The sequence below is a fragment of the Pelophylax lessonae genome (genome assembly GCF_965119305.1).
Source record: "Pelophylax lessonae genome assembly, chromosome: 12".
Taxonomy (NCBI): Eukaryota; Metazoa; Chordata; class Amphibia; order Anura; family Ranidae; genus Pelophylax; species Pelophylax lessonae.
Window position 1 is genome coordinate 169,412,489 of NC_138779.1, and position 24,522 is coordinate 169,437,010.

General features: G+C 42.6%; 1 protein-coding gene across 1 annotated transcript in view; it reads left to right on the forward strand.

The window, feature by feature from the left end:
* The window catches only part of LIN7B (lin-7 homolog B, crumbs cell polarity complex component), a gene marked incomplete at its 5' end in the record, with an annotated part of 183,421 nt that extends 164,805 nt beyond the window's left edge, over window positions 1-18,616 (forward strand). Inside the window, 2 exons of the mRNA XM_082274250.1 lie at window positions 3,845-4,008; window positions 18,203-18,616. Of these exons, the coding sequence (XP_082130376.1) occupies window positions 3,845-4,008; window positions 18,203-18,224 (186 nt within the window). The 3' untranslated portion in view covers window positions 18,225-18,616. The remainder of the gene's footprint in view (window positions 1-3,844; window positions 4,009-18,202) is intronic.
* Between the last annotated feature and the right edge of the window lie 5,906 nt (window positions 18,617-24,522).

Here is a 24,522-nt window from a genome sequence, read left to right on the forward strand (position 1 = left end):
CTGTAAGGACAGGAGAAAAGCGCCCCCCCTGACCAGTAAAGCAGGGGTACCACACTTGGGCGAGGAAAGGTAAGTAAATTATTTCCCAAGTCTTCAGAGGACAGACCATGAGACCGGGGAATTAGGTTCCAGGAAACATGTTACCTCCTGTCCGGAGGAAACATTAATACTGAAGTGTGAGGACTGAGGACCGCCTTATATCTGATTGGTTTTAAACGTGTTTCCTGTCCTGGTAGATGGAGCCCTAGTTCTCATGGGCTGTCCTGGAAGACAACTTGAGAAAAATGGGTTTTGTATGTTGATGGTGCCCAAATACAATGAGTCCACAGATAAAATACTTCAGTGCGCAGGATGGATCCTTTTAAAGTGGTTGTAAACCTACTTTGTTGACATTTACTTATAGGTAAGCCTATATTAAGGCTTACCTATAGGTACTGTAAACATCTAGTAAACTTGCACCGTTTAGGAGATATTTACTTTTTAAGTGCCAAAGACGTCATCGGCGCATGCGCTCAGAAGGAACGGCCACCCGTGCAATTTCCTTCAGAGCCCTGTGCCGTGAACGGCGTCTCCCGCGTGCATGCGTGGGAGTGATGTAATCGCGCCTCCAGCCAATCAGATGGCCGGAGGATTCAAACCAGGAAGCAGGACCGCTGAACATGTCGGCCGTCATGTCGCTGTGCGGGCGGCACTGCGGGGGCTTCGTTCTAAGGTAAGTATTTCATAATGAGTTAGTATGCGATGCATACTAGCTCATTATGCCTTTGTTTTACAGGGGGTTTTTTCTCATTTTTTTCTACAGGTTTACTTCCTCTTTAATTAAATTGCACAGCATTTGCATCTGTGAACCATCTGCTAAAGATTGGAGAGCCACATTAGAATTGCTGTTGCAAAGAACAACAGCTATGCAGCTGTGACCCTGTTTGTAGACTGTAATGGTAGCAGGCCTGTAGCAGTGGTGGGATACAGGGCCATCTTTAATATTGATTAGACCCTGGACAAACATTTTCTTGAGCCCTCCAAAATCCACTTATTACCTATTATTACCTATTACCTTATTACTTATTACGCAATCCGGGCTCAACGGGCTGCTGCTTTGGGCCCCACAACAATGACTGGTTCCAGGGCAGCTGCCCCTTTTGCCCTGTGTTAAAGACTGCCCTGGTGGGATATCTTAAGCTGTGGCAGGTAGAGGGATGTGCTAATGGTGGGTGTGCTCAAGGGGACTTAACCTGGCAATGGTGTTGGAATGTAACATTTTTTGTGACCTGCAGCAGTAAAAGGAGAAGCTTGGGATGCAGCAAAAGATTTAAAGAGGTTGTACACCCGTTCAAAAAAATATTAAGGCTTACCTATAGGTACTGTAAACATCTAGTAAACTTGCACCGTTTAGGAGATATTTACTTTTTAAGTGCCAAAGACGTCATCGGCGCATGCGCTCAGAAGGAACGGCCACCCGTGCAATTTCCTTCAGAGCCCTGTGCCGTGAACGGCGTCTCCCGCGTGCATGCGTGGGAGTGATGTAATCGCGCCTCCAGCCAATCAGATGGCCGGAGGATTCAAACCAGGAAGCAGGACCGCTGAACATGTCGGCCGTCATGTCGCTGTGCGGGCGGCACTGCGGGGGCTTCGTTCTAAGGTAAGTATTTCATAATGAGTTAGTATGCGATGCATACTAGCTCATTATGCCTTTGTTTTACAGGGGGTTTTTTCTCATTTTTTTCTACAGGTTTACTTCCTCTTTAATTAAATTGCACAGCATTTGCATCTGTGAACCATCTGCTAAAGATTGGAGAGCCACATTAGAATTGCTGTTGCAAAGAACAACAGCTATGCAGCTGTGACCCTGTTTGTAGACTGTAATGGTAGCAGGCCTGTAGCAGTGGTGGGATACAGGGCCATCTTTAATATTGATTAGACCCTGGACAAACATTTTCTTGAGCCCTCCAAAATCCACTTATTACCTATTATTACCTATTACCTTATTACTTATTACGCAATCCGGGCTCAACGGGCTGCTGCTTTGGGCCCCACAACAATGACTGGTTCCAGGGCAGCTGCCCCTTTTGCCCTGTGTTAAAGACTGCCCTGGTGGGATATCTTAAGCTGTGGCAGGTAGAGGGATGTGCTAATGGTGGGTGTGCTCAAGGGGACTTAACCTGGCAATGGTGTTGGAATGTAACATTTTTTGTGACCTGCAGCAGTAAAAGGAGAAGCTTGGGATGCAGCAAAAGATTTAAAGAGGTTGTACACCCGTTCAAAAAAAATTTTTTTTTTTTTACAACCTGCAAGAGAAAGACATAATGAGCTAGTATGCATCGCATACTAGCTCATTATGAAATACTTACCTTAGAACGAGCCCCCGCCGTGCCGCTCTCTTACCTGTATGACGAGCGACATGTTCAGTCGCCCGTCTTCCGGGATCGCGGCATCCGGCCATCTGATTGGCCGGAGCCGCGGTGACGTCACTCCCGCGCACGCGCGCGGGAGCCGACGGTCACGGCACGGGGCTCTGAAGGAACGGCACGATCAGCCATTCCTTCAGAGCGCATGCGCCAGTGACGTCACTGGCTGCATTAAAGGTAAATATCTCCTAAACCGTACATGTTTAGGAGATATTTACAGTACCTATAGGTAAGTCTTATCATAGGCTTACCTATAGGTACAACTTCCTGAGGAGGGTTTACTTCCTCTTTAACTAATTAGAATGGCCGGATCCCTCAAATATTTAAACACCAGCAGCAGAGATTTGGCAGCTTCTGCTGATTCAAGGTCATTTTCACAAATTTCAGCCGGTCAACAGTGTACATGGACAGACTCACTTTTTTATGTCTCTCACAAGGCCCCTTGCAGTACTGAATGCACATTCAGAGACCATACTGGCTGCAGGGCAGCTCAATTGCATACCAGGCAAACTCTGGCCAGTGGTCCATCCTTGTGACCTAGCAGTCAGGGGGTCACCCATTCTGAGGGTCTCTACATCCACTCTTAATCCCAGGTAATTGGCCACCATGTAATGGAGCTGCTATATATATGTGCTGGCAGCAGACAGACCTGGACATTAGGGGCTAAATATTTATGTAAAGGCACCACCACTCCTCCTTTTACTGACAATTTGGAATGATTAACAAAAGTTCCTCCACAGGGCATCTCCCAGATGTTTCATCCTCTTTTACCTCTGCGAGGGTAGGATGCTCTGCGACTTTCCCCTTGTAATGTGGATCAGGGAGGGTTGCCAACAAGTAATGGCTAGTGCCACAAATCCTAGGCATTTGATCTTCTTTTTCTAGTGGGAGACTAAGTTTGCGTAAACCTATAGTTTACTTTTAAATGGTTCCATCTAAAGGCAAACGCCACAAAATGCTGCTACAACAACTTTTAAATATAAAAGTTTCCTCCATGCTCCTGTCATTGTACTGGCACCTGTTTTTCCCTAACTTTGTTGAAAAGCCATGCCAGCTGCCATTCCACTGCCCAGTGCATCAGTCAGAGCAACAATAAGACCCTTCTCAGTGCATAGTAGAATGGTAGTTGATGTAGCTTCAAATCATGGAAAGACTGCACATGTCTAATGACTTTGTAGAGCACAACCAAAACGACCACATTGGTCAAAGCCAAAGTCGTAATAAAGTCGCACTCAACCAAAATTGTATCAGAATTATACTAAACTAAATTAATTGTACTATCAAAGTCGCATCAAGTGGCAGAAATCGCATGATTTTGAAGTCGCACAAGTATTAATAGACTCTAAAACCATATTTTATGCTAATATTTTATACATGGGTCTTGTTTTATAAATATATACCTGAACAGTATACTCATTCTGCTTCTTGTCCCTCCGCAGAGTGTAGAAGGAGAACAACATGAGAAAGCAGTGGAGCTTCTAAAGGCAGCACAAGGGACAGTAAAGCTGGTTGTGCGCTACACCCCAAAAGTGCTGGAAGAGATGGAAGCCAGGTTTGAGAAAATGAGGACAGCCCGACGTCGGCAGCAGCAAAACAGTTACACGTAAGAGACAATGGCTGTTATAACTATGCTGTCCTCTCTCCTACTTTATGCTCTCTGAATTTTCACAAGCTAAAATGAAGGGGTTAATATTTGTTCAAAACCGAAATGGAAGCAACAAGGAAGACAAACCAGATAAAGATCTAAGTGAATGTGCCTCATATAGACCATGCTCGCTGTTTAATAGTGATTATAAAATACTGGTGAAAATCTTAGTGGGGAAGGCTTAATAACATAATTTTATCAATTATTCATAGCGATCAAACTGGCTTTATGCCAGGAAAATCAACGTCATTTGATAAAAGAAGAACACAACTGATGGAACAAATGAAGGAATACATACCAGAGTCGAGTGCCCTGGCATCTTTGGATACGGCCAGAGCATTTGACTCTAATGAATGGCTGTATTTACAGAAATCAAAGGAAAAGTTTGGTTTCGGAGAAAGATTTAGAAAATGGATAACCATATTCTATTGTCAATCTCATTCAACTCTTTTGATGAATGTAATCTACAATAAGTTTAAAAGGAGGGACAAGACAGTGATGTCCTCTACCCCCCCCCCCCCATCTATAGCAATAGAGATTCTTGCTTTTGAGGTTTAGGAAATCAGGGGAAATTTAAAGGAAGAGTAATGGGAAATAGGAAGGAGGTCATTGGTCTCTATGCTGATGATATAATACTGTATATGGGAGACACACAAAACTCCTTAACGGAAGCAATGAAACTAATAAATAGGTTTGGGAAGTATTTAGGATTAAAAACCAATTGGCAGAAATCGGTTTTAATGCCATTTAGACACAATATACAGAGGAATGAGGAACAATTTCCCTTGTTGAAGATAGTGAGTTCATTCAAATACTTGGGTATTCAAATTACGTTGGATCCAGAGGAAGCATTGGCAATGAATGTAAATCCCTTATTGGAACAAGTTAAATGCAAGTTGAGGATATGGTCAAAGTTACCACTTTCGGTGGCAGGAACAATAAATTTAATCAAGACAGTAGTGTTAACCAAATATTTATAGATATTCTCTCATTCTTCAGTAGTTATACCAAAATCTATATTTAAAAAGTTAAACTCGCAATTTGTAAAATTTATATGGACTAATGGTAGACCCAAACTTAAAATAACAACGTTACAATGATCGAAAACTGAAGCAGGGATGGCACTTCCAGATATATATTTATATTACCTAGCAGGGCAGTTAAAACAGCTACAGACGTGGATAAGACAGGAAAGAGCAGGAGGAGTGAAAACATTCTTATTGGAAATACTCCAGGTAGAGGACCCAGTGGTAGCATTGGGGGTACAGTCAGCGAGTATTGATCAGCCGAACGCCCACCTGTTCGGTTAGTACCAGAACACCGCGAACAGGGGAAAAGTTCATTCGAACAAACAAACTCCATTGAAGTCTATGGGCTTCGAACGTGAAAAATCAAACATCCTAATTTTGAAGGCTTAAGTGTAAGTTATTGCCCAAAAAAAATGTATGGGGGTCTGGGTACTTACCTGGGGAGCATGTAGCAATGCAAACATTTTTTTTCAAAAACAATAATTTTTAAAGGAGCAGTGATTTACTGATTTTGATGAGGCTTAAAGTGAAACTATAAAAATGAAAAATTCCTTCAAATATCGTGTCTGGGGGGTCCCCTTAATGTGCCTGTAAAAATTCCTTCAAATATCATGTCTGGGGGGTCCCCCTAATGTGCCTGTAAAGTAGCGCATCTGTACGATGTACAGTATCTCACAAAAGTGAGTACACCCCTCACATTTTTGTAAATATTTTATTATATCTTTTCATGTGACAACACTGAAGAAATCACACTTTGCTACAATGTAATGTAGTGAGTGTACAGCTTGTATAACAGTGTAAATTTGCTGTCCCCTCAAAATAACTCAACACACAGCTATTAATGTCTAAATCGCTGGCAACAAAAGTGAGTACACCCCTAAGTAAAAAATGTAAAAATTGTGCCCAATTAGCCATTTTCCCGGTATCATGTGACTCGTTAGTGTTACGAGGTCTCAGGTGTGAATGGGGAACAGGTGTGTTAAATTTGGTGTTATCGCTCTCACTCTCTCATACCGGTCACTGAAAGTTCAACATGGCACTTAATGGCAAATAACTCTCTGAGGATCTGAAAATAAGGATTGTTGCTCTACATAAAGATGGCCCAGAATATAAGAAGTTTTCTAAGACCCTAAAACTGAGCTGCAGCACGGTGACCAAGACCATACAATGGTTTAACAGGACAGGTTCCACTCAGAACAGGCCTCACCTTGGTCGACTAAAGAAGTTGAGTGCACGTGCTCAGCGTCATATCCAGAGGTTGTCTTTGGGAAATAGATATATGAGTGCTGCCAGCATTGCTGCAGAGGTTGAAGGGGTGGGGGGTCAGCCTGTCAGTGCTCCGACCATACGCCGCTCACTGCATCAAATTGGTCTGCATGGCTGTCGTCCCAGAAGGAAGCCTTCTCTAAAGATGATGCACAAGAAAGCCTGCAAACAGTTTACTGAAGATAAGCAGACAAAGGGCATGGATTACTGGAACCATGTCCTATGGTCTTATGAGACCAAAATACATGTATTTGGTTCAGATGGTGTCAAGCATGTGTGGCGACAACCAGGTGAGTAGTACAAAGACAAGTTTGTCTTGCCTACAGTTAAGCATGGTGGGGGGAGTGTCATGGTCTGGGGCTGCATGAGAGCTACAGTTCATTGAGGGAACCATGAATGCCAACATGTACTGTGACATACTGAAGCAGAGCATGATCCCTGTTCTTTGGTCCTGTGGGCCACAGAGCAGTATTCCAACATGATAATGACCCTAAACACACCTCCAAGACGACCACTGCCTTGCTAAAGAAGCTGAGGATAAAGGTGATGGACTGGCCAAGCATGTCTCCAGACCTAAACCTTGTTGAGCATCTGTGGGGCATCCTCAAATGGAAGGTGGAGGGCACAAGGTCTCTAACATCCACCAGCTCCGTGATGTCATCATGGAGGAGTGGAAGAGGACTCCAGTGGCAACCTGTGAAGCTCTGGTGAACTCCATGCCCAAGAGGGTTAAGGCAGTACTGGAAAATAATGGTGGCCACACAAAATATTGACACTTTGGGCCAAGTTTGGACATTTTCACTTAGGGGTGTACTCACTTTTGTTGCCAGCGGTTTAGACATTAATGGCTGTGTGTTGAGTTATTTTGAGGGGGCAGCAAATTTACACTGTTATACAAGCTGTACATTCACTACTTTACATTGTGTCATTTCTTCAGTGCTGTCACATGAAATAATAAAATATTTTCAAAAATTGAGGGGTGTACTCACTTTTGTGAGATACTGATATATTATATATATATACAGTGTATATATATATATAGATATATAAAAAATACACACACACTGAAAAAAATGTGAGATACTTTATGTAGCCTGCTGCAGTAATACTGACATTTCTAAAGTAGGAAATGTCATATACAAATATACATACAAATTTCTTTTTTTTTTTTTTTTACCACAATTAGGCATCAGAATAAAAACGCCCCCACCCCAATACCGACAATATACATACAAATTTCAAATGGCATGTACTTGTCAGGTGCAGAAAAATTGGGCCTTTGTTGTTGGTGGTGCCTGAACACCGTAACCCCTCACAGTTACTCTTGCTGGGTGCAGGAATGGGCCTTGCTGCTAAAAATTTCATACAAATTTTGAAATCTCATGTACTTGTTATACAGGTGCAGAAAAATTGGGCCTTGGTTGTTGGTGGTGCCTGAACACCCCCAACCCCTCGCAGTTACTCTTGCTGGGCACAGGAACGGGCCCTGCTGGTAAAAATTCCATACAAATTTTGAAATCGCATGTCATTGTCATACAGGTGCAGAAAAATTGGGCCTTGGTTGTTGGTGGTAAACAGAGAAGAATATTCAGCGCTAGATCTCACTCACTTAAACCTAGAACAGTTGCTGCTGGACACTGAAGGTCAAACCAAAAAACCTCAAAAGTAATAAACATCTTTATCATGAGATTTTTAAAGAGGGCGATAGTCTTTTGACCCACACTTTCTTTAAACCAACTGATAGGAATTCCTATATATCGAGGAATAGCTGCCATCATCAACTCTGGCTATGCAATATTCCTAGAGGACAATTTATGTACATCAGGCGCAATTGTTCCTTGGAAGAAGACTATCTTTCCTAATCTCGGATATTAGCCACCAGGTTCCAAGATAAGGGTTATGACCATTCTCTTATTAATAATGAGATAGAAAAAGTGGGACTAATTGACGGGGAAAGTATTTTGGCAGGTACAAAAGGTGACCCAGAGCAGTGAATATGGCCTGATATTGGATTATAATGTCCAATATAAAAAGTTCGAACAAATCATTTCTAAGTATTGGCCTATACTTCAACACGACTGTATACTTGGCCCTGTCCTTCCCTCACGGCCCAAGTTCATCTATAGAAAAGCCCCTTCTCTGCGCAATCGTGTTGTGCCAGGGGTAGTGGATCCCCCAGTAGCCTCTGATAATAGACTGCCCTTTCCTAAAAGGCTTTTATGCATGCGGCAAATGTGCGGCATACAATAATTCAAAAAATTTAAAAAAGAAAAAAAGAAAATTCCCTGCCACCACCACCCAGGAGGTTCACGATATTAGAGATTTCATCACCTGCACCACATAAGGCGTTGTATATATGCTGGAATGTGGATGCGGGTTGCAATATATAGGGAGAACATCTAGGGCCCTCCATGTACAAGTAGGGGAACACATTAATAAGATCAAACTAGGTAAAACCAACCATAGTGTCCCTAGGCATTTTAAAGCCTGCCACCAGCGTAATCCAACTGGCTTGAAATTTTGGGGTCTGAAGAAGGTGGCGCGGCACTGGAGGGGAGGCAATTATATACGCCAACTCAGTCGCAGGGAATCCTATTGGATTTATCGCACACATGTATTAACGCCTGGAGGTCTCAATGTAGACTTTGATTTAAATTGTTTCATTTCCAAAAAGAAGGGGTGTCATTGTCATCACGTCACAACCTTATATATGTATTTTAAATATATATTTTTAAAATCTAATTTCATTAGGTTTTTATTCCGTTTCCATGGTTCAAGTGTCCAGCTTGATGAGCGAGCATCTCTTTTATCCTTTCCGGTGTCGCCAAGATGGGGAGCAGGTCTTCCTGAAAGGAGAGGGGCATGTAGGTTCTATCTCCTTCCTGGCTACAGGCTTTGGCGTTCAGGTGCTAAGTCACTGTATATTTATTGAGCGGGGATTTGATATAACTCCAACCCCACTGATGAAGTCACGCCCATTGACGTAACGGGGGAAGGAGATTTGACGTCACCCGCGGCTGCCCAGCATGATCTACATTCTGTCAGCTGTGTCTGCATTTGGCACTGTGATAGTGCCTTGCTTGTGGGTAATTTTACTTGTATTGCCTTGAATAAAATGTGTTAAAGACAGAGAGCATTAGATCGCTTTTTATTTTATATGACTCCGGATGATCTGCCCAAGCTGTGCAGGGATATCTGTGTGAGGACCTGATTCACCGTTGGTTATTGATTGGCCTAGTGACCCCTAGTGGTCGAATAGTGGAGGTGAGAGGCAGTGTGTTTCTTGGTGGATGGGCTCAATACACACGGAACGACATTGCATGGAGTGTATTTCATCTATCTTCACTCTATCTTCACTCAAGGCCTCCTTTCCTGAATACTTACCTGCTCATGCCTATGAACTCTTATGGCTTTTATCTTTGTTTTATTTTAATCATTTAGTTTATATGCACTGCACTATTTTTTATATTTATTGGTTGTTGGTGGTGCCTGAACACCAAATCAAATGTACTTGCCATACGTGTGCAGAAAAAATGGGCCTTGGCTGTTGGTGGGAGAAGGAACGGGACCTGCTGGTAAGAATTCCATACAAATTTGAAATCGGCAAAGATTAAGTGTTGTATGTGTTCTTATCAGTGATCTAGTGGGGGCACTCTGCTGTCATCTGACCTGGCCAAGGTTGGGTGTCAGCTATGCAAACCTGCTGGAGTGATGAGGACCTGGAAGGTTAGTATCGGCAGGAACTGAAACTGAAATTGGGCCTTTGGTGTTGGTGCCTGAACACTGTAACCCCTCACAATTAATCTTTCTGGGCGCAGGAACGGGACCTGCTGGTAAAAATTCCATACATATTTTGAAATTGAATGTACTTGTCATAAAGGTGCCAAAAATTGGGCCTTTGCTGTTGGTGGTGCCTGAACACCATAACCCCTCACAATTACTCTTGCTGGGCGCAGGAACAGGACCTGCTGGTAAGAATTCCATACAAATTTGAAATCGCATTGTACATGTCATACAGGTGCCAAAAATTGGGCCTTTGGTGTTGGTGGTGCCTGAACACCGTAACCCCTCACAGTTACTCTTGCTGGGCGCAGGGCACAGGGACAGGGCCTGCTGTTAAATATTACATACGAAATTTAAATTGTATGCACCTGTCATACAAGTGCAGAAAAAAGTAGGCCTTGGGGGTTGGTGGTGACCTAAACCAAAAACATTGTTGGAAGCTAGCAGAATCAAGGTTGAGGAATGGGATAGGCAGCATATGCAGTTTTCAAGGGGTGGCAGACCCCTAGCAAATTCAATCAGTTACATCAGCATCAGGGGCTTGATAGTTGCTGTTGATCCAGGACTGATTCATTTTGATAAAAGTGAGCTGGTCAACAGAGTCTGTGGACAGACGCACTCTTTTGTCCATCACAAAACCTCCAGCAGCACTGAACATCCGTTCAGAAAGCAAGCTGGAAGCAGGACAGGCCAGTAGCTCTATTGCATATTGAGCAAGTTCTGGCCAGTGGTCCATCCTCAAGACCCAGTAACCCAGTGGATGCTTACTTGGAAAGGTCTCCAAGTCTGCTCTTGCCCCTAGATAATCATGCACCATATGATGGAGACACTGCCAATGGTTGCCTAAACCTAACAGCCCTGGGTGCTGCTGAGGACTAAAGAACTATTTAAAGGCATCGGTCAGCCAGCCGCCTTCTCCACTGCTCCTCCTTTGGCTGAACGATGCCTCAGAAACACGTCCAGAGAATGTTAACCTCCCAGTGTCTGGAAAGGTGTTACACAAATTTCTTTTCAAGGCCTCCTCAAGGTCTTTCATCCTCTGCTCCCTCTGCAAAGGCAGGATGAGCTCTGTAACTTTACCCTTGTAACGTGGATCAAGAAGGGTTGCCAACCAGTAATTATCCCTCTCCTTGATAACACAAATCCTCGGGTGCTTTTGCAGGCTTTGCAGAATCAAGGAGCCCATGCAACATAAGTTTGAGGAGGCATGAGCTTCTGAGTTCTCTGGGGCATTAAGGATGATATTGTCAGGAGCAACCTCTCCCCAACCACGTACAACTCCTGAGGTTTCTGGGGAATGACAACCATCCCTTTAAGACTGCTTTATGCTATCCTCTACATCCATGCTGCCACAATCCTCCTTCTCCTCTTCCTCTTCCTCCTGTGTGTTTTGTGTCCCTGCAGGCATGATATTTGCGTAAAGGGGGCCTTGTGAGGAAAGGACGTCCTCCTCTTCCTCCCGCTGTTCTGCCTCAAGTGCCCTGTCCATGATTCCGTGAAGCGTGTGATCCAGAAGGTAGACAGAGGGATAGTGTCACTGATGCATGCATCGTCCCGGCTCACCATCCTTGTGGCCTCCTCAAATGGTGACAAGATGGTGCATGCATCCTTTATCAAAAGCCGCTGGTGTGGCGAAAAAAAGACAAGCTCCCCTGAGCCTGTCCTTGTGCCATACTCACACAGGTACTCATTGATGGCCCTCTGCTGCATGTGCAGCCACTGCAGCATTGCCAATGTTGAGTTCCACCTGGTGGGCATGTCAAAAATAAGGCGGTTGGTGGGCAGGTTGAATTCCTATTGAATGTCAGAAAAGTGAGCACTGGCATTGTATGAACACCGGAAATGGCCACAGACTTTTCTGGCCTGCCTCAGATCTTGGAAGCCTGGGCATCTGGTCAAGAAATGCTGCACCACCAGATTCAGGACATGTGCCAAGCATGAAACATGTGTCTAGTGTCCCTGTCGGAGGACGGAGAGAAGATTGTTGCCATTGTCGCATACAACCATTCCTGGCTCAAGCTTTCGTGGCGTCAACCATCTCTGAGCCTGCCCCTGCAGAGCTGACAGAATCTCTGCCCCGGTGTGACTCCTAGTCAGTCCAACTTTAGCACGGCATGGCATCTTTTAGCCTGACTGCTTGCGTAGCCCCTTGAACGCTTAGGGAGCACTGCTGCTTCAGAGAACAATTGAGCAGAAGAGGACATGGAGGAAGGAGAGGAGGAGGAGGAGGTGGTGGAGTAGCCAGATGTGGCAGAACCAGCAGCATGTCACTGACACTATGATCGAATAGTTCAGGTGACTCCTCTGTGCATGATGGTGGGGCGACAGAAGGAGTAGCTGTGGAGAAGCAGCTTGTGAAATGGGCCGCTTTGGCAGTGGCAGTGGAAGGCAAATTAGTATAAGTGTGGGTGCCAGAGGATGAGGAGGATGAGGACGGCTTATTTATATACTCCCCCAACTGTTCTACATGTTGTGGCTGAATAACACGGCCAGCACAGGAAAAAAAGGACAGGCCTGCAGAGGATGCACCATGTTTGTGACCACCACTTTTCACTGTGGACACAGAGGCTGCTTGCCCACCTTTCATGGCCTGTGAGCGTCTGCCTCTCCTTGTCGACCTTTCGGACATGATGTGGATTTTGGGGGGTTTTTATTACTGGTTGATCAATAAATAATCTATATATCATGCACTGCTGATATGTACTGAACTGACTGATAGATACTGAATGGCCTGATATATACTCAAGTGGCCTATATATATGAAGATATCAACATATGGTCGATACTGAATGGCCTAATATATAATCAATTGTCCTATGTTTATAGAGAGATCAATGTATGCTCTATACTGAACTGACCAATAGATACTCAATGGTCTAATACAGTGTTTCTCAACTCCGGTCCTCAGGGCACACTAACAGGCCAGGTCTGCAAGAAAACTGAAATGCATCACAGGTGATATCATTTGCTGCTCAGTGATTGCAGTATTCTAGTCTGCATCTCCCCAAGGTAATACTTAAAATCTGGCCTGTTAGTGTGCCCTGAGGACCGGAGTTGAGAAACACTGGTCTAATATATAATCAATTGTTATATATATAAATATAAAGAGAGAGAGAGATCAATGGATGTTCTATACTGAACTGACTGATAGATACTCAGTGGCCTAATACATACTTAATATATATAGAGAGAGATCAAGGTATTCTCTTTACTGAACTGACCGATAGATACTCAATGGCCTAATATGTAATCAAATGTCCTATGTATATAGAGAGATCAATGTATGCTCTATACTGAACTGACCGATAGATACTCAATGGCCTAATATATAATCAATCGTCCTACATATATATAGAGAGAGATCAATGTATGCTCTATACTGAACTGACCGATAGATACTCAATGGCCTAATATATAATCAATTGTCATATATGTAATCAAATGTCCTATGTATATAGAGAGATCAATGTATGCTCTATACTGAACTGACCGATAGATACTCAATGGCCTAATATATAATCAATCGTCCTACATATATATAGAGAGAGATCAATGTATGCTCTATACTGAACTGACCGATAGATACTCAATGGCCTAATATATAATCAATTGTCATATATGTCAGTATATATATATATATATATATATATATATATATATTATGACTAGTACTAGTCTGTATAAAATCCTATCTGCAGTCAGTGTATAATGGATGCAGGTTTATACTTGCAATTCAGGATGTCACGAGGCACTCTTTTACACAGCAGTGTCCACTTGGGATTATCCGGTCACCCAGGCAAAGTATCTCCTCCTCCCACTCCTGCATCACAGAGGATGATCGGCTCTCGCTGCTCCTGGTCAGTCAGTTCAGCTTCGCCCGCTCTGTACTCAACGCCACTGGATCTATCACCGACCGGTGATTACCAGCATCCGCACCGATGAGGACGGGCTCCGCTCTCTCTCTAGGCCGCACTCTTTGGCCTCCGTCACCAACAGTGTCCTCTGGCACCTCTCTGACCGATCTGTCCTCCATGAGTCCCGGAAGCAAGAGAGCGCGTGCTCGGCCCGCAGAGAGGTATATCGGCTCCCCATGATCCTTCACTCTCCCGTGGCTCCATGGGAGTATAGTCCCATCCACGCAACAGCCTGCCTTCAGATCCAAACTATATCCCCCACAATCCAATTTGTCAATTTCTGGGGAAAGCCGATCCTTCTTGTAAGGAACCTTAAAGGTGCACTCTGGTTGCATCATAGCGATAAATTAAATGTATGTATTTATGACATATATGCATATGTAGTAGTCCAAATTTGGCTACATTATTATCGCAAAAAATAAAAATCCCAGTGATGATAAAATACCACCAAAAGAAAGCTCTATCTGTGGGAAAAAAAGGACATACATTTTGTTTGGGTACAGTGTTGCATGACCGAGCAATTACCAGTTAAAGTCGTGCAGTGCCAAATTGCAAAAAATTGCCTGGTCATTAAGGGGGTAAAATCTTCCGGGGCTGAAGTGGTTAATTACATGGGTTCTGTGGCTGATTAAGGTGGTAATTAAATTCAGTGCCTTATCTGCATTCAATTAGCCCCAGAATCTGTGTAATTAATATGTGTTCGGGTTTAAAAAGATAAGTATACATACAGCTAACAGTGAAATTTGAAGATGTAAAAAAAAAAAAAAAAAAAGAAAACAGGAAGAGCAACACCAGAGTAAACCTTTGTAGAGGGGATGGATCATTATTTGGGAAGGAAAGGGCTAGATCTGAATAAGAAGAAAATGAAGGGGAAAAACCTTGTCTGAAACTTGGAGCTAAAAGAGAGTGAAAGAACAGTACTGTTAAATCCAAATTCTTGCAGTACCTTTATCAAATATCCCCAATGCCATCTATCAAACACCTTCTCTGCATCCAAAGTTAAGAGCAGAGAAGTCATTTGCTGAAGTTATGCATACATATCAAGTTTATGAACCTTGCGGTGCCTGCCTTTTTTTGACTAATTCCACTTGAACAGGTATAACCAGTTGGGGAATTATGTCCAATAGGTGTTCATCTGTAATTGTAGCAAACATTTGAGATCACTGTTCACTAGTGAGATTGATCTACAGCTTTGGGAGGATTCCAACTCTTTGCATGGTCTCCAGCTTTGTTATAGTTTAGTATTAAACAAGAAAATAAAATGTTTAGAAAGCTCCAATGTTTTGTTATTGGATAAGGATTGTTTTATTTTGATAAATACAGATTCTGTAATTGGTTGGCATTTTCTTTTGGTAGGTCTTTGGAGTTTAAGAAATTGTCCGTAGACTCTGTTATTGGTTGTGAAATTAAAGCAGAAGAATTTTTTTTTTTCAATAGCGGCAGTCACACCACTTACCTGTAATATGTCCCACATCTATTAGGCAGCTGGATCCTTTAGAAATATACTTTAGCAGCTGCTGAACTTCTGGTGCTGAGAGAGTTTTAGCTTCAAGTCTTTTGTAAGCTGCAGTGAAAAGGTCCTAATGGCAGCTGCCCCCTCCTTCCTCAGGTTGAGGAAAGTCCATGCATTTCTTACACTGCATGTAATACAATCTGTGAATGGGGGAAACAATCTTGTCATTTATTAGACTCTCCCCCATTCAGAGATCATATTACAATAACAATAAACTATGGACAGGCTTTTCTCAATGGATGAGATGGAAGGCGAGGAGGAATAAAAGAAGAATTTCGGCTACAGCCTGACTTGTCTTAAAAATGCTTCCTCCCCCTCCTAACACCTATACTAACTAACCTGTGTAAAAAGATGTTGTGTTGGTTTTCACCGTCACTGAGGGTGAAAGACAGATACTTAATGGTTTGGATTGCTTCAAGTGGCACAATATTTGTCAGCAATATCTCTCCTGAACTATGACGATTTAATCCCACTTTACACTGTGTATTCCATGTATTTCAAGGAAGGAGACACACAGACTGTCCTTGGCAGGCTTTTTCTATTGTCTGTTTGAGATGGAATGTGTATTGTGTTAAAAGTCTACCTGTCCCATTGTTAAATGTTAATGACCTCACATTGTTCTGTCCAAATGGCCAGATAATTAGTTCTGGTTAATTCTGCTTCTGTATAAAATTTCATCTGCATATGATAATGTAATCATTCAACCCCTGACCTGTATGTAGTAATTTGATCAGGAGGGGGATGTGCTCATGTGTGTATAAATCGAGTGTGTGTCTCTTCAATAAACAGTCTGTTTTTACCCCTTCATGAAGTCTCGACTCATGTTTGGGGGGAACCTGCTACAAGGGATTGCTATGCTCTTTATACTCCCTTGGATAATCATTAAGCTCTTGTAAGAGCTTGTTCCTGCTTCACTCTCTGTGGAAAGAGAGGTTCACCCACTGGAACCTGGAGCCTTGTCGTATGTCCAGGGTGGGTAGGAGGCGTCGAGACCCCGACCAAGCTGCGGCGGTTCGTGGAGTCTGAGGTGGCTGTGGTGTCTGGTGGAGTGCTTGGAGCCCTCGGGAAGCACTAGGAGCATCCGTCAACGGAGGTACCCAGTCGGGGTGCCAGTTGATCCGTAACAGATGTATATAGTGATCTACTGTATTTTCAGCCCACTCCTATCCAGTCACATGATCCTCTGTTTCAGCCAGCAGAGGCTGCATAGGAATAGAAAGAACACTGTCATTGACTGTGAAAGCCGGGGACAATGATGTCACCCTTAGGCTCCCATAGTGCAGCCATTGTAGGCAGTCCCTGCTTGCTGACACTGAAACTAGGTAAGGGGTGTACATGCATCTTTTTTACACAGGTTAGCTAGATATTATAAGGGCAGGAAGCATTTGTAAGAGTAGTTGAGGTTTAGCTGAAATTCTATCTTAAATTGGGAAAGGTGCTATAATAGTTGCTAAATGCGTTTTCAATTGCATAGTGTTCATCGGGTTTTCAGATGCTGTACGCATGCTATATTTGTTTTGTTTGGTCTTAAATTGGGATGTCAGCAACCTAATTAAAACGGTGGTTAACTTGAGTAAAAGCAACCTGCCAGGCTTTTCTACATGCGATTATTCTGCCTGCTGGGAAGGCTCCCTGCCCTATCCCCCTTCCGAAAGAATACAATAGGGCTGTGGGAAGCCATTTCCCCAGTAATCAAGTAATTTTCTTTCATTCCTACCATGGTGTAGAGAGAAAAAAAATCAAGTTATTTATGCCTTACTGGTTCTTGTGCTGTCAATGATAATGATCCTAATTCTTGGCTACATTTTAATAAGGTAATTGAGATTTGGTGGGATGAGTTGAGTTTTTTAGGTGTTTTAAAGTCTTTAATTTGTTCACATAGTTTAATATGTGATAAATACTTTGTTTCCTCTTCCCCTATATTAAATTGTATCATTCATTCCTCTGATGCACCTCCTATGGGCATTCCATAACAGAAATGTCTATACCAAGAGTATTATTTTAAAAGTTTGTAACATGTTTGTTTGGTTAGTTTTTGATGGTTGTAGTAGACATGGCCTGACCAAGTCTTGGATTTTTGTCAATTTTCCTTATGCCCCCTTCACACTTTTTGCTTCAGAATGTAATGCTTATACAGCACAAATATAGCTGTTTGTTTTACAGCATAAATCATGAAAGAAATAATCTGAATAACCATTATGAACAACATTTTTATTGATTTTATTCCATATACTGTTTAAATTGTGTGCAGTAGACTTGAATCGTTGCAATAGGTCTGTTCGTTTGCGGTCATCCTAGTATGCAATAAATAGCAGATTGATAAAAAAAAAAATAAAAATCAGCTTCGTTAGTTAGAAACGCACAATTATCAGTTCCAATTTTCCTTTTAAACACTGAGGCACCAGTTCACTAAAGCAGGAATTACTGTGAAGTGTGGCTAAGTGAAACGTTGCCTGGTTTACTAAAGTATAATGTGAAATTTTTGCTCCATCATCCAATCATGTGAAGGCATCACTTTATGTTTTTCATCTCCCTTGCACATGAGGGAAAACAGAATCTTTTTTTTTTTTTTCATCTCACCTATCTTTTTAATACATTTGGCTCCAATATTTTGTACTTGTCTACTAACCCTAACTTTTGTCTTGCAGGTCTCTCGAGTCCCGAGGGTAACGCTTGTGCATTCTTGATGACGCTTAAGCTCCGGACCTTTCACTCTGTATTTATTAACACAAGTCATATCAGATCTGTATACACTATTTATTTCTGTTGTGGGTGTGTACCAGAGCATTGCAAGGTGTGTGCTTGTGTGTAAACATACATTGCCCCCAAGATGAAAAGGTATAGAATTCTGGAAGTATTTGAACAATGCATCCTTTATGTTGGGGAAACTGATTGGACTTTGTTAGGCAACTCTTTATGGACATTAAATTTATTTCTGTTGCAGTCGAAAGTCACAAAGAAATTTTACCTTTCCATAATGCATTTGCAGGGAAATAGAAAAGTTAAGTTGGTGTGCAGTACCTTCCAATAGCCTGTAGGTATTTCAGAATTACAGGTATATACTGTATATTATTATTGGTTTTTATCAGCAAGGTACCTTTAACATAATGTTATACAGTAGATCCAACAGGTAGAGTTCACTGGTATCTGTTAGCCACTTTCCACACTACAATTGAAAGTTTGTTAAAAAAAAAAAAAAAAGATTTATATTGGAGCTGTAAACACTTTTATTTATTTTTTTACTTTTGAGCAGAGTTGGGAAGCATTAGAAATTACACAAATTACCTTTTTAGTTTAAAAGTGTTGGAGCATCAAACTTGTATTGCTTAGATTGATTGAAAACGTAGACGAGTGAGCAATTTCTTCTCAGTGATCCTCACACAGTTCCATCTGTAATGTTACAAAGTCTACAATGAACTGGGAAAAATATGTCAAGAAATGCAACGTGCATGTGTGTGTGTTTATTATAGAAACAACTTAGCAGCAACAATCAACTGCAACAATAAATTTTCTTTATTGATACATCATCCTCTGTTACCATATTTAAAAAGTTCAAAGCATTTTAAGAAACACAAGGTAACAGTTTTATATCAATCTGCTTGACCCTTGCCATATATTAAATGCTCACAAAATTTCACTGACCAGACAAGACACAATTATTATTATCATTAACTTTTAATACACCTTTCTTTTCTTCTTGTCATAGAGCCAACAAGGATGGATCTTTCACACTACTGTGCCTGTAAAATCAAATACATACACAATAAAGATCATATTACCCATTTATAAAAAGAAATTCAGATCGAAATCTACATTCAGTTCGAATGGTTGTGGATTTTTTAATTTATTTATCCAGTTGACCTCACTCTCTTTCAGAAAAAGTTCTCAATCCCCACCTTTCTGCAATATAGGAATATATCAATGGCCATAACGCATATGTTTGACTCTTTTCTAAAAAAGAGTGCTGAGCATCAGTAATTCCATCCATTTATCCCTAATACAATACCTGTGTTGTGCAATGTGATCCTTAAATTAGTATTAGTCAGATTTTTTTATTTGCCATCTGTGTCCCATTGTAGAGATTTTCCTTCACTTCCTGTCCCATAGCTAAATGGGAAGTGAGAGGAAATGCTTGCAAATTCAGGGAATTTCTTAGGGAGCCCAAGGTCACCAGTACTAGTGTTCCCTTTGGAAGATTTCCCCATTATTACTTTTCTGGGGACAACCCAAAACTTGGGATTTTCTTATACTGTACTTTCACTTTTAATTAAAATGGTAAACAGGACAAACAGACAGTGTGAATCTCCCTAAAAGGGGCACATCACGGCTCTGTCCAAAACTAAAAAAAGGTTTTGCCTTTAGTTATACTTTAAGCTTCTGTGAGGTTTCTCCAAAGTAGCTAGAGCCCACAGACATTTAATAGTATATGCAACATACACAAATTGATATGTGGAATGACGTTTAATAGAAATTGAATATCCTTTATAAGGATGATTAAAGGATTTTCCTGTGGTCATGTGGAAACATTGAAGACAAGTTAGAATTAAAATACAAATATAGAGTCTCAACTGCTGACACTGAATATATCTGTGTGGAGTGTGATAGGAGTCTTTGAGTGTGCCATAAATTATACACCAAATAAAACGTAAAAATACAACATACATTCTTTATTCTGTTACATAGTAAACTAGAAGTTAAAAATATTAACATAGTATGTAGAATATGTGAGACTCGATACATTCAAAAACCATATAGTAATGTATGATACACGATCAGCTATTGTTCACAACAGATGCGTATGCAGGATTACCGCATTTTGCTTTTCAGTACTTCCTCAGAATATATGCCAGCGATAGACATATAGTATAGCTGTATATATTGAAAGTCAAAGACCCCTTATAAGACACAAACACCATAACAGAGATAAACATACGGGGTAAAAAAGTATCTACATCAAAGCTACTCATACCTTAGAGCAGCTATGTCCAAACTATGGTCCTCCAGCTGTTCAGGAACTACAATTCCCTTCATGCCTAGTTATGTCTCTGAATGTCAGAGATTTACAATGCCTCATGGGGATTGTAGTACCTGAACAGCTGGAGGGCCATAGTTTGGACACCCCTGCCTTAGAGGAACACCCTGATAGTTTGGCTTCACTTTTTAAAAACAGCATACCCCAAATGTCCGAAATGCTGGCTCTATATATCCGTGTTTTAATTAAGGCGGGGTTACCACAAACTCCCCTCTTGTCCCCCATGCCCTGCCTCATGATGGCACGCAGACAAGTGCACCCAAACAACAGAAGGTTCTTTCCCCTAAAAATGTCAACAAAGGCAGACACGGGCATGACGTAATGATGTATTTAAAGCCGTAAGTAGGTGAACGGCCATAATGAAAAAGGGAACTGTGCCTATACAGTACACTATGAATAATGTAATAGCCAGAAATGCTATTACGAAAGAAAGAGAGAAACCAAAACTTTTCACACACAACAAAGAACTTGGAAAGCCGCATAGCCAACCCACGTTTAGTTGCCAACATTGTCTATAAATAGAACCACACATACAAACATAAGGCATAAACACCAAAAAATACACAGAGACTGCCTACTAGACATAATAGTGCAGACATGACCCCCTCCAGACAATGAATCCACAATAAGGGGGAAAAAAAAAGAAGGGGGGGGAGGAAGACCCCTCCTGCATATCGAATATTCCAATGGGTGCTTTACAACAAACATTATGTTATACAGTACATTAGACAAAAAAAACTAAATAACACAGCCACATATAACTTATTGAAACAAACTTTATTAAATACACGAAAAGGGAGGGAAAGGTAGGAAGGGGAGAAGGGTCTACATTTTCTACCCCTATCTACTTACCATCACTTCCATCTGTACCCCCTAAGAAACAGGAGGGATGATAATAAGCGAAAAGCCAGAAATCATTAAAAGGTATCAAATATGGCAAGAAAAAAGAGATATAATAAAATTAACCCAATACCTAGGACATATGGTATATTATAATGGAGAGTTGCTCGATTTATGCTTTAAGCTCCAGTTTTTTACATGTTTGTAAAGTAAAAAATACAGCCACATTCCCTCTGTAGAATAGTCCTATCTAAATTTCCCCCCTCGGGGTGAGTTCTCTCTAGAGCTGTGAAACGTAAACCCTTAGTTATATGTTGATGGAATTTGGCAAAATGTCTCACTACTGGACTAACCAAGCCTTCCCCCTGAATGTCCTTGACATGGTCGTCCCGTATATGTTCCCAAGATCTACATTTCGTCTTCCCCACGTAGAAACAATTACATGGACACTTCAGCAGGTAGACTATTCCTATTGTTTGGCAATTAACAAAGTGTTTAAAGTGATAGTGTTGTCCATTGAGTAATGTCCCCACCTGATCTTTGTCAATAAATTCACAATAATGGGAATTTCCACATGGAAATGTGCCAGAAAGGAGAGTATGGCAAAAAACGCTTCTCCCATCTGATTTAAAGTGACTGGGGACAATAATGTCCCGTATGAATGTATTTCTCCAAAAGATAACTTTAGGAGTTGTATCCACCAGTTCTTCCACTACCTCATTGTCTTTCAGAATATGCCAGTGCTTGGTGGCCGGGATGTGATCGAGGCTGGACATGTTCCCTCGGAGCTCCGCATTCACCTGACCATTATCCGCTCTGCAGCGGGGTTTTACCGATCTAGTGCCACTCTCACTTACCTTGGCTGATCTGGGAGTGTGCCGGTATCATGGCGGGCAGGAAATTGGTGTCTGTGCTGCAGCCTCTGAAGCAGCAGAGGACCCAGAAGACCAGGAGCGCATGTGAGCCCTCCACCATCTTGCTGCCACGTGTGGTCTCCTCCCCCTCCTCTAGCAAGCGGGGATGGATTTAAAAACACAGTCTCCCAGCGGGGCGGCTCAGGCCTCATGCTCCAGGGTCATGTCTCCGGTGATCACTGTGCAACTGGAGGGTGAGACTCAGGCCGCAGACATTACTAAACCTATCCTGAAGGCCATAGATGGTTGCCGCGCTGATGATTCGCATTGATCACTTGGCCTCTCATACGCCATGACCTGGATAAAATCCGTGGCCGCCTGACGGGAGCTGAGTGGAGAATTTCTGAGGTGGAAGACACGGTTGCCATGCACAGCACCCAACTTGGGGAGCTGCAGTATCAGGTGAGTGCCCTGGCTGCCAAGATGGGAGTTTGCTGAGAATTGGCAGCGTCGGAACAATATCAAAGTAGTGGGCCTACCTGAGAAGGCTGAGGGGGCTCATCCAACTGTATTTGCTGTGCAGCTCTTTAAAGATCTCTTGCAGCTGCTGGATGTCTCCCCCACATATGTGGTTGAGAGGGAACATAGAGTACCAATGGGCTCGAGACCACCGGGGGCCCCACCGAGGCCTTTCCTGGTCTGCTTTCTGAACTTCCGGGACAGAGACAGGATCCTGACGGAGGCGCGCAAGAGAGGGTAATTGAGACTATCAAAATGAGAATACCAAAATTATGCTCTTCCCAGATTTTGCTTTCGAGACGCAGAAGAGGCGCCGCTCCTTCACTTAAGTTCACAAGCGACTACGTACCAAGGGCCTGAAATACAGCATGCTCTATCAGAGCAAGCTTAGAGTGAAATATCAGGGTGTGGTTAAATTTTTTGAATCATCTGGAGAGGCTGCAGACTGGCTTGATTCCATGTAATGTGGACTGCCTGCTTTTTTGCCCTTTCTGCTCCTGCTGGCCTGGCTGTGTAAACTATGGCCCTGATCCTGCATTTTTCCCTGTGCCCATTCCTTTCTCCCTATCCTATGGACGTTTTGATATGGACCGTGGAATGCTCCGTTCACCAAGTTTGCACTACACTGCTGTTTCCCTTGCCATCAGGCAGGTGAGGATGCACCTGTACCCCATTGTTTGGAGGTCGTTGCATTGGAGCTGTGGCGTGACCATACCCTATAGTCTTATAACTTGTTGAATTTGCTGTTTTTTTCTTTTGCTTTTTCTTTTTTGCCCCTTTTTTGGGCAGGAGACTGCTTTGAACTGTTCTAGCCACGCTACGGAGCCTTTGGCTGCAAGTTTTGGGGATAAGCTGGATGCTGTTTTGTGTTTGGGTATTACAGCAGGGTTTGTTTTCACAGGTTTCAGGCACCCCAATGTCCGTGTTCATGTCTTATGGGTCCTATTGCTACGCACTGTCATGTGTTACTGTCCCTCGGGAGGTAGATCTGTGTTTTATTGCTCGCTCACAACCCTTCGGGGTTGGCTATGCAATTTAATTATTTACCATGGCTATGTCACTTAAGATTTTGTCTTGGAACATTAGGGGCCTAAATGACAAAGTTAAGAGGGCTGCAATATTTGCTTATTTGAAGGAGGCTCGACCACACATTGTTCTTCTGCAAGAGACTCATCCGGATGGGAGCAGGGTTCTTGCACTCCGTAGGCCATGGCTTCAACATATGTTCCATGCGCCTTTCTCCTCTTATGCTAGGGGAGTATCTATCCCAGTTGCTAAAAGCGTGCCCTGCACCATCCAGAGGATAATCTCTGAACCGTGGGGGAGGTATCTTATCTTATTTTTGGACATTTCGGGTGTAGCCATGGTTATTGTATGTATTTATGTGCCTCCGCACTTTCACTCGCAGATCCTATATGATCTCCTAGTGAAACTGGTTCCTTATCTGCACCTGCCAGTAATTTTCACTGGGGATTATAATGCTGTCATGGATGGTGCTTTAGACACCTCCAATCCCTCGTGGGCCTCCGCTCTGGACCTTGTGTCCTGGGCCTCGGCTGCCTAGCTCATGGAGGTCTGGCGGTGTAAAAACCCGGGGGTGCTGAGCTACTCCTGTATGTCTCGCACCCACAGAACTGCCTCATGCATTGATTTGGCTTTTGCAAATGGGGCATGCCTGCCTTTGATACGGGCGGCCTCTTATCTGGCGGGGGTGTCTAAGATC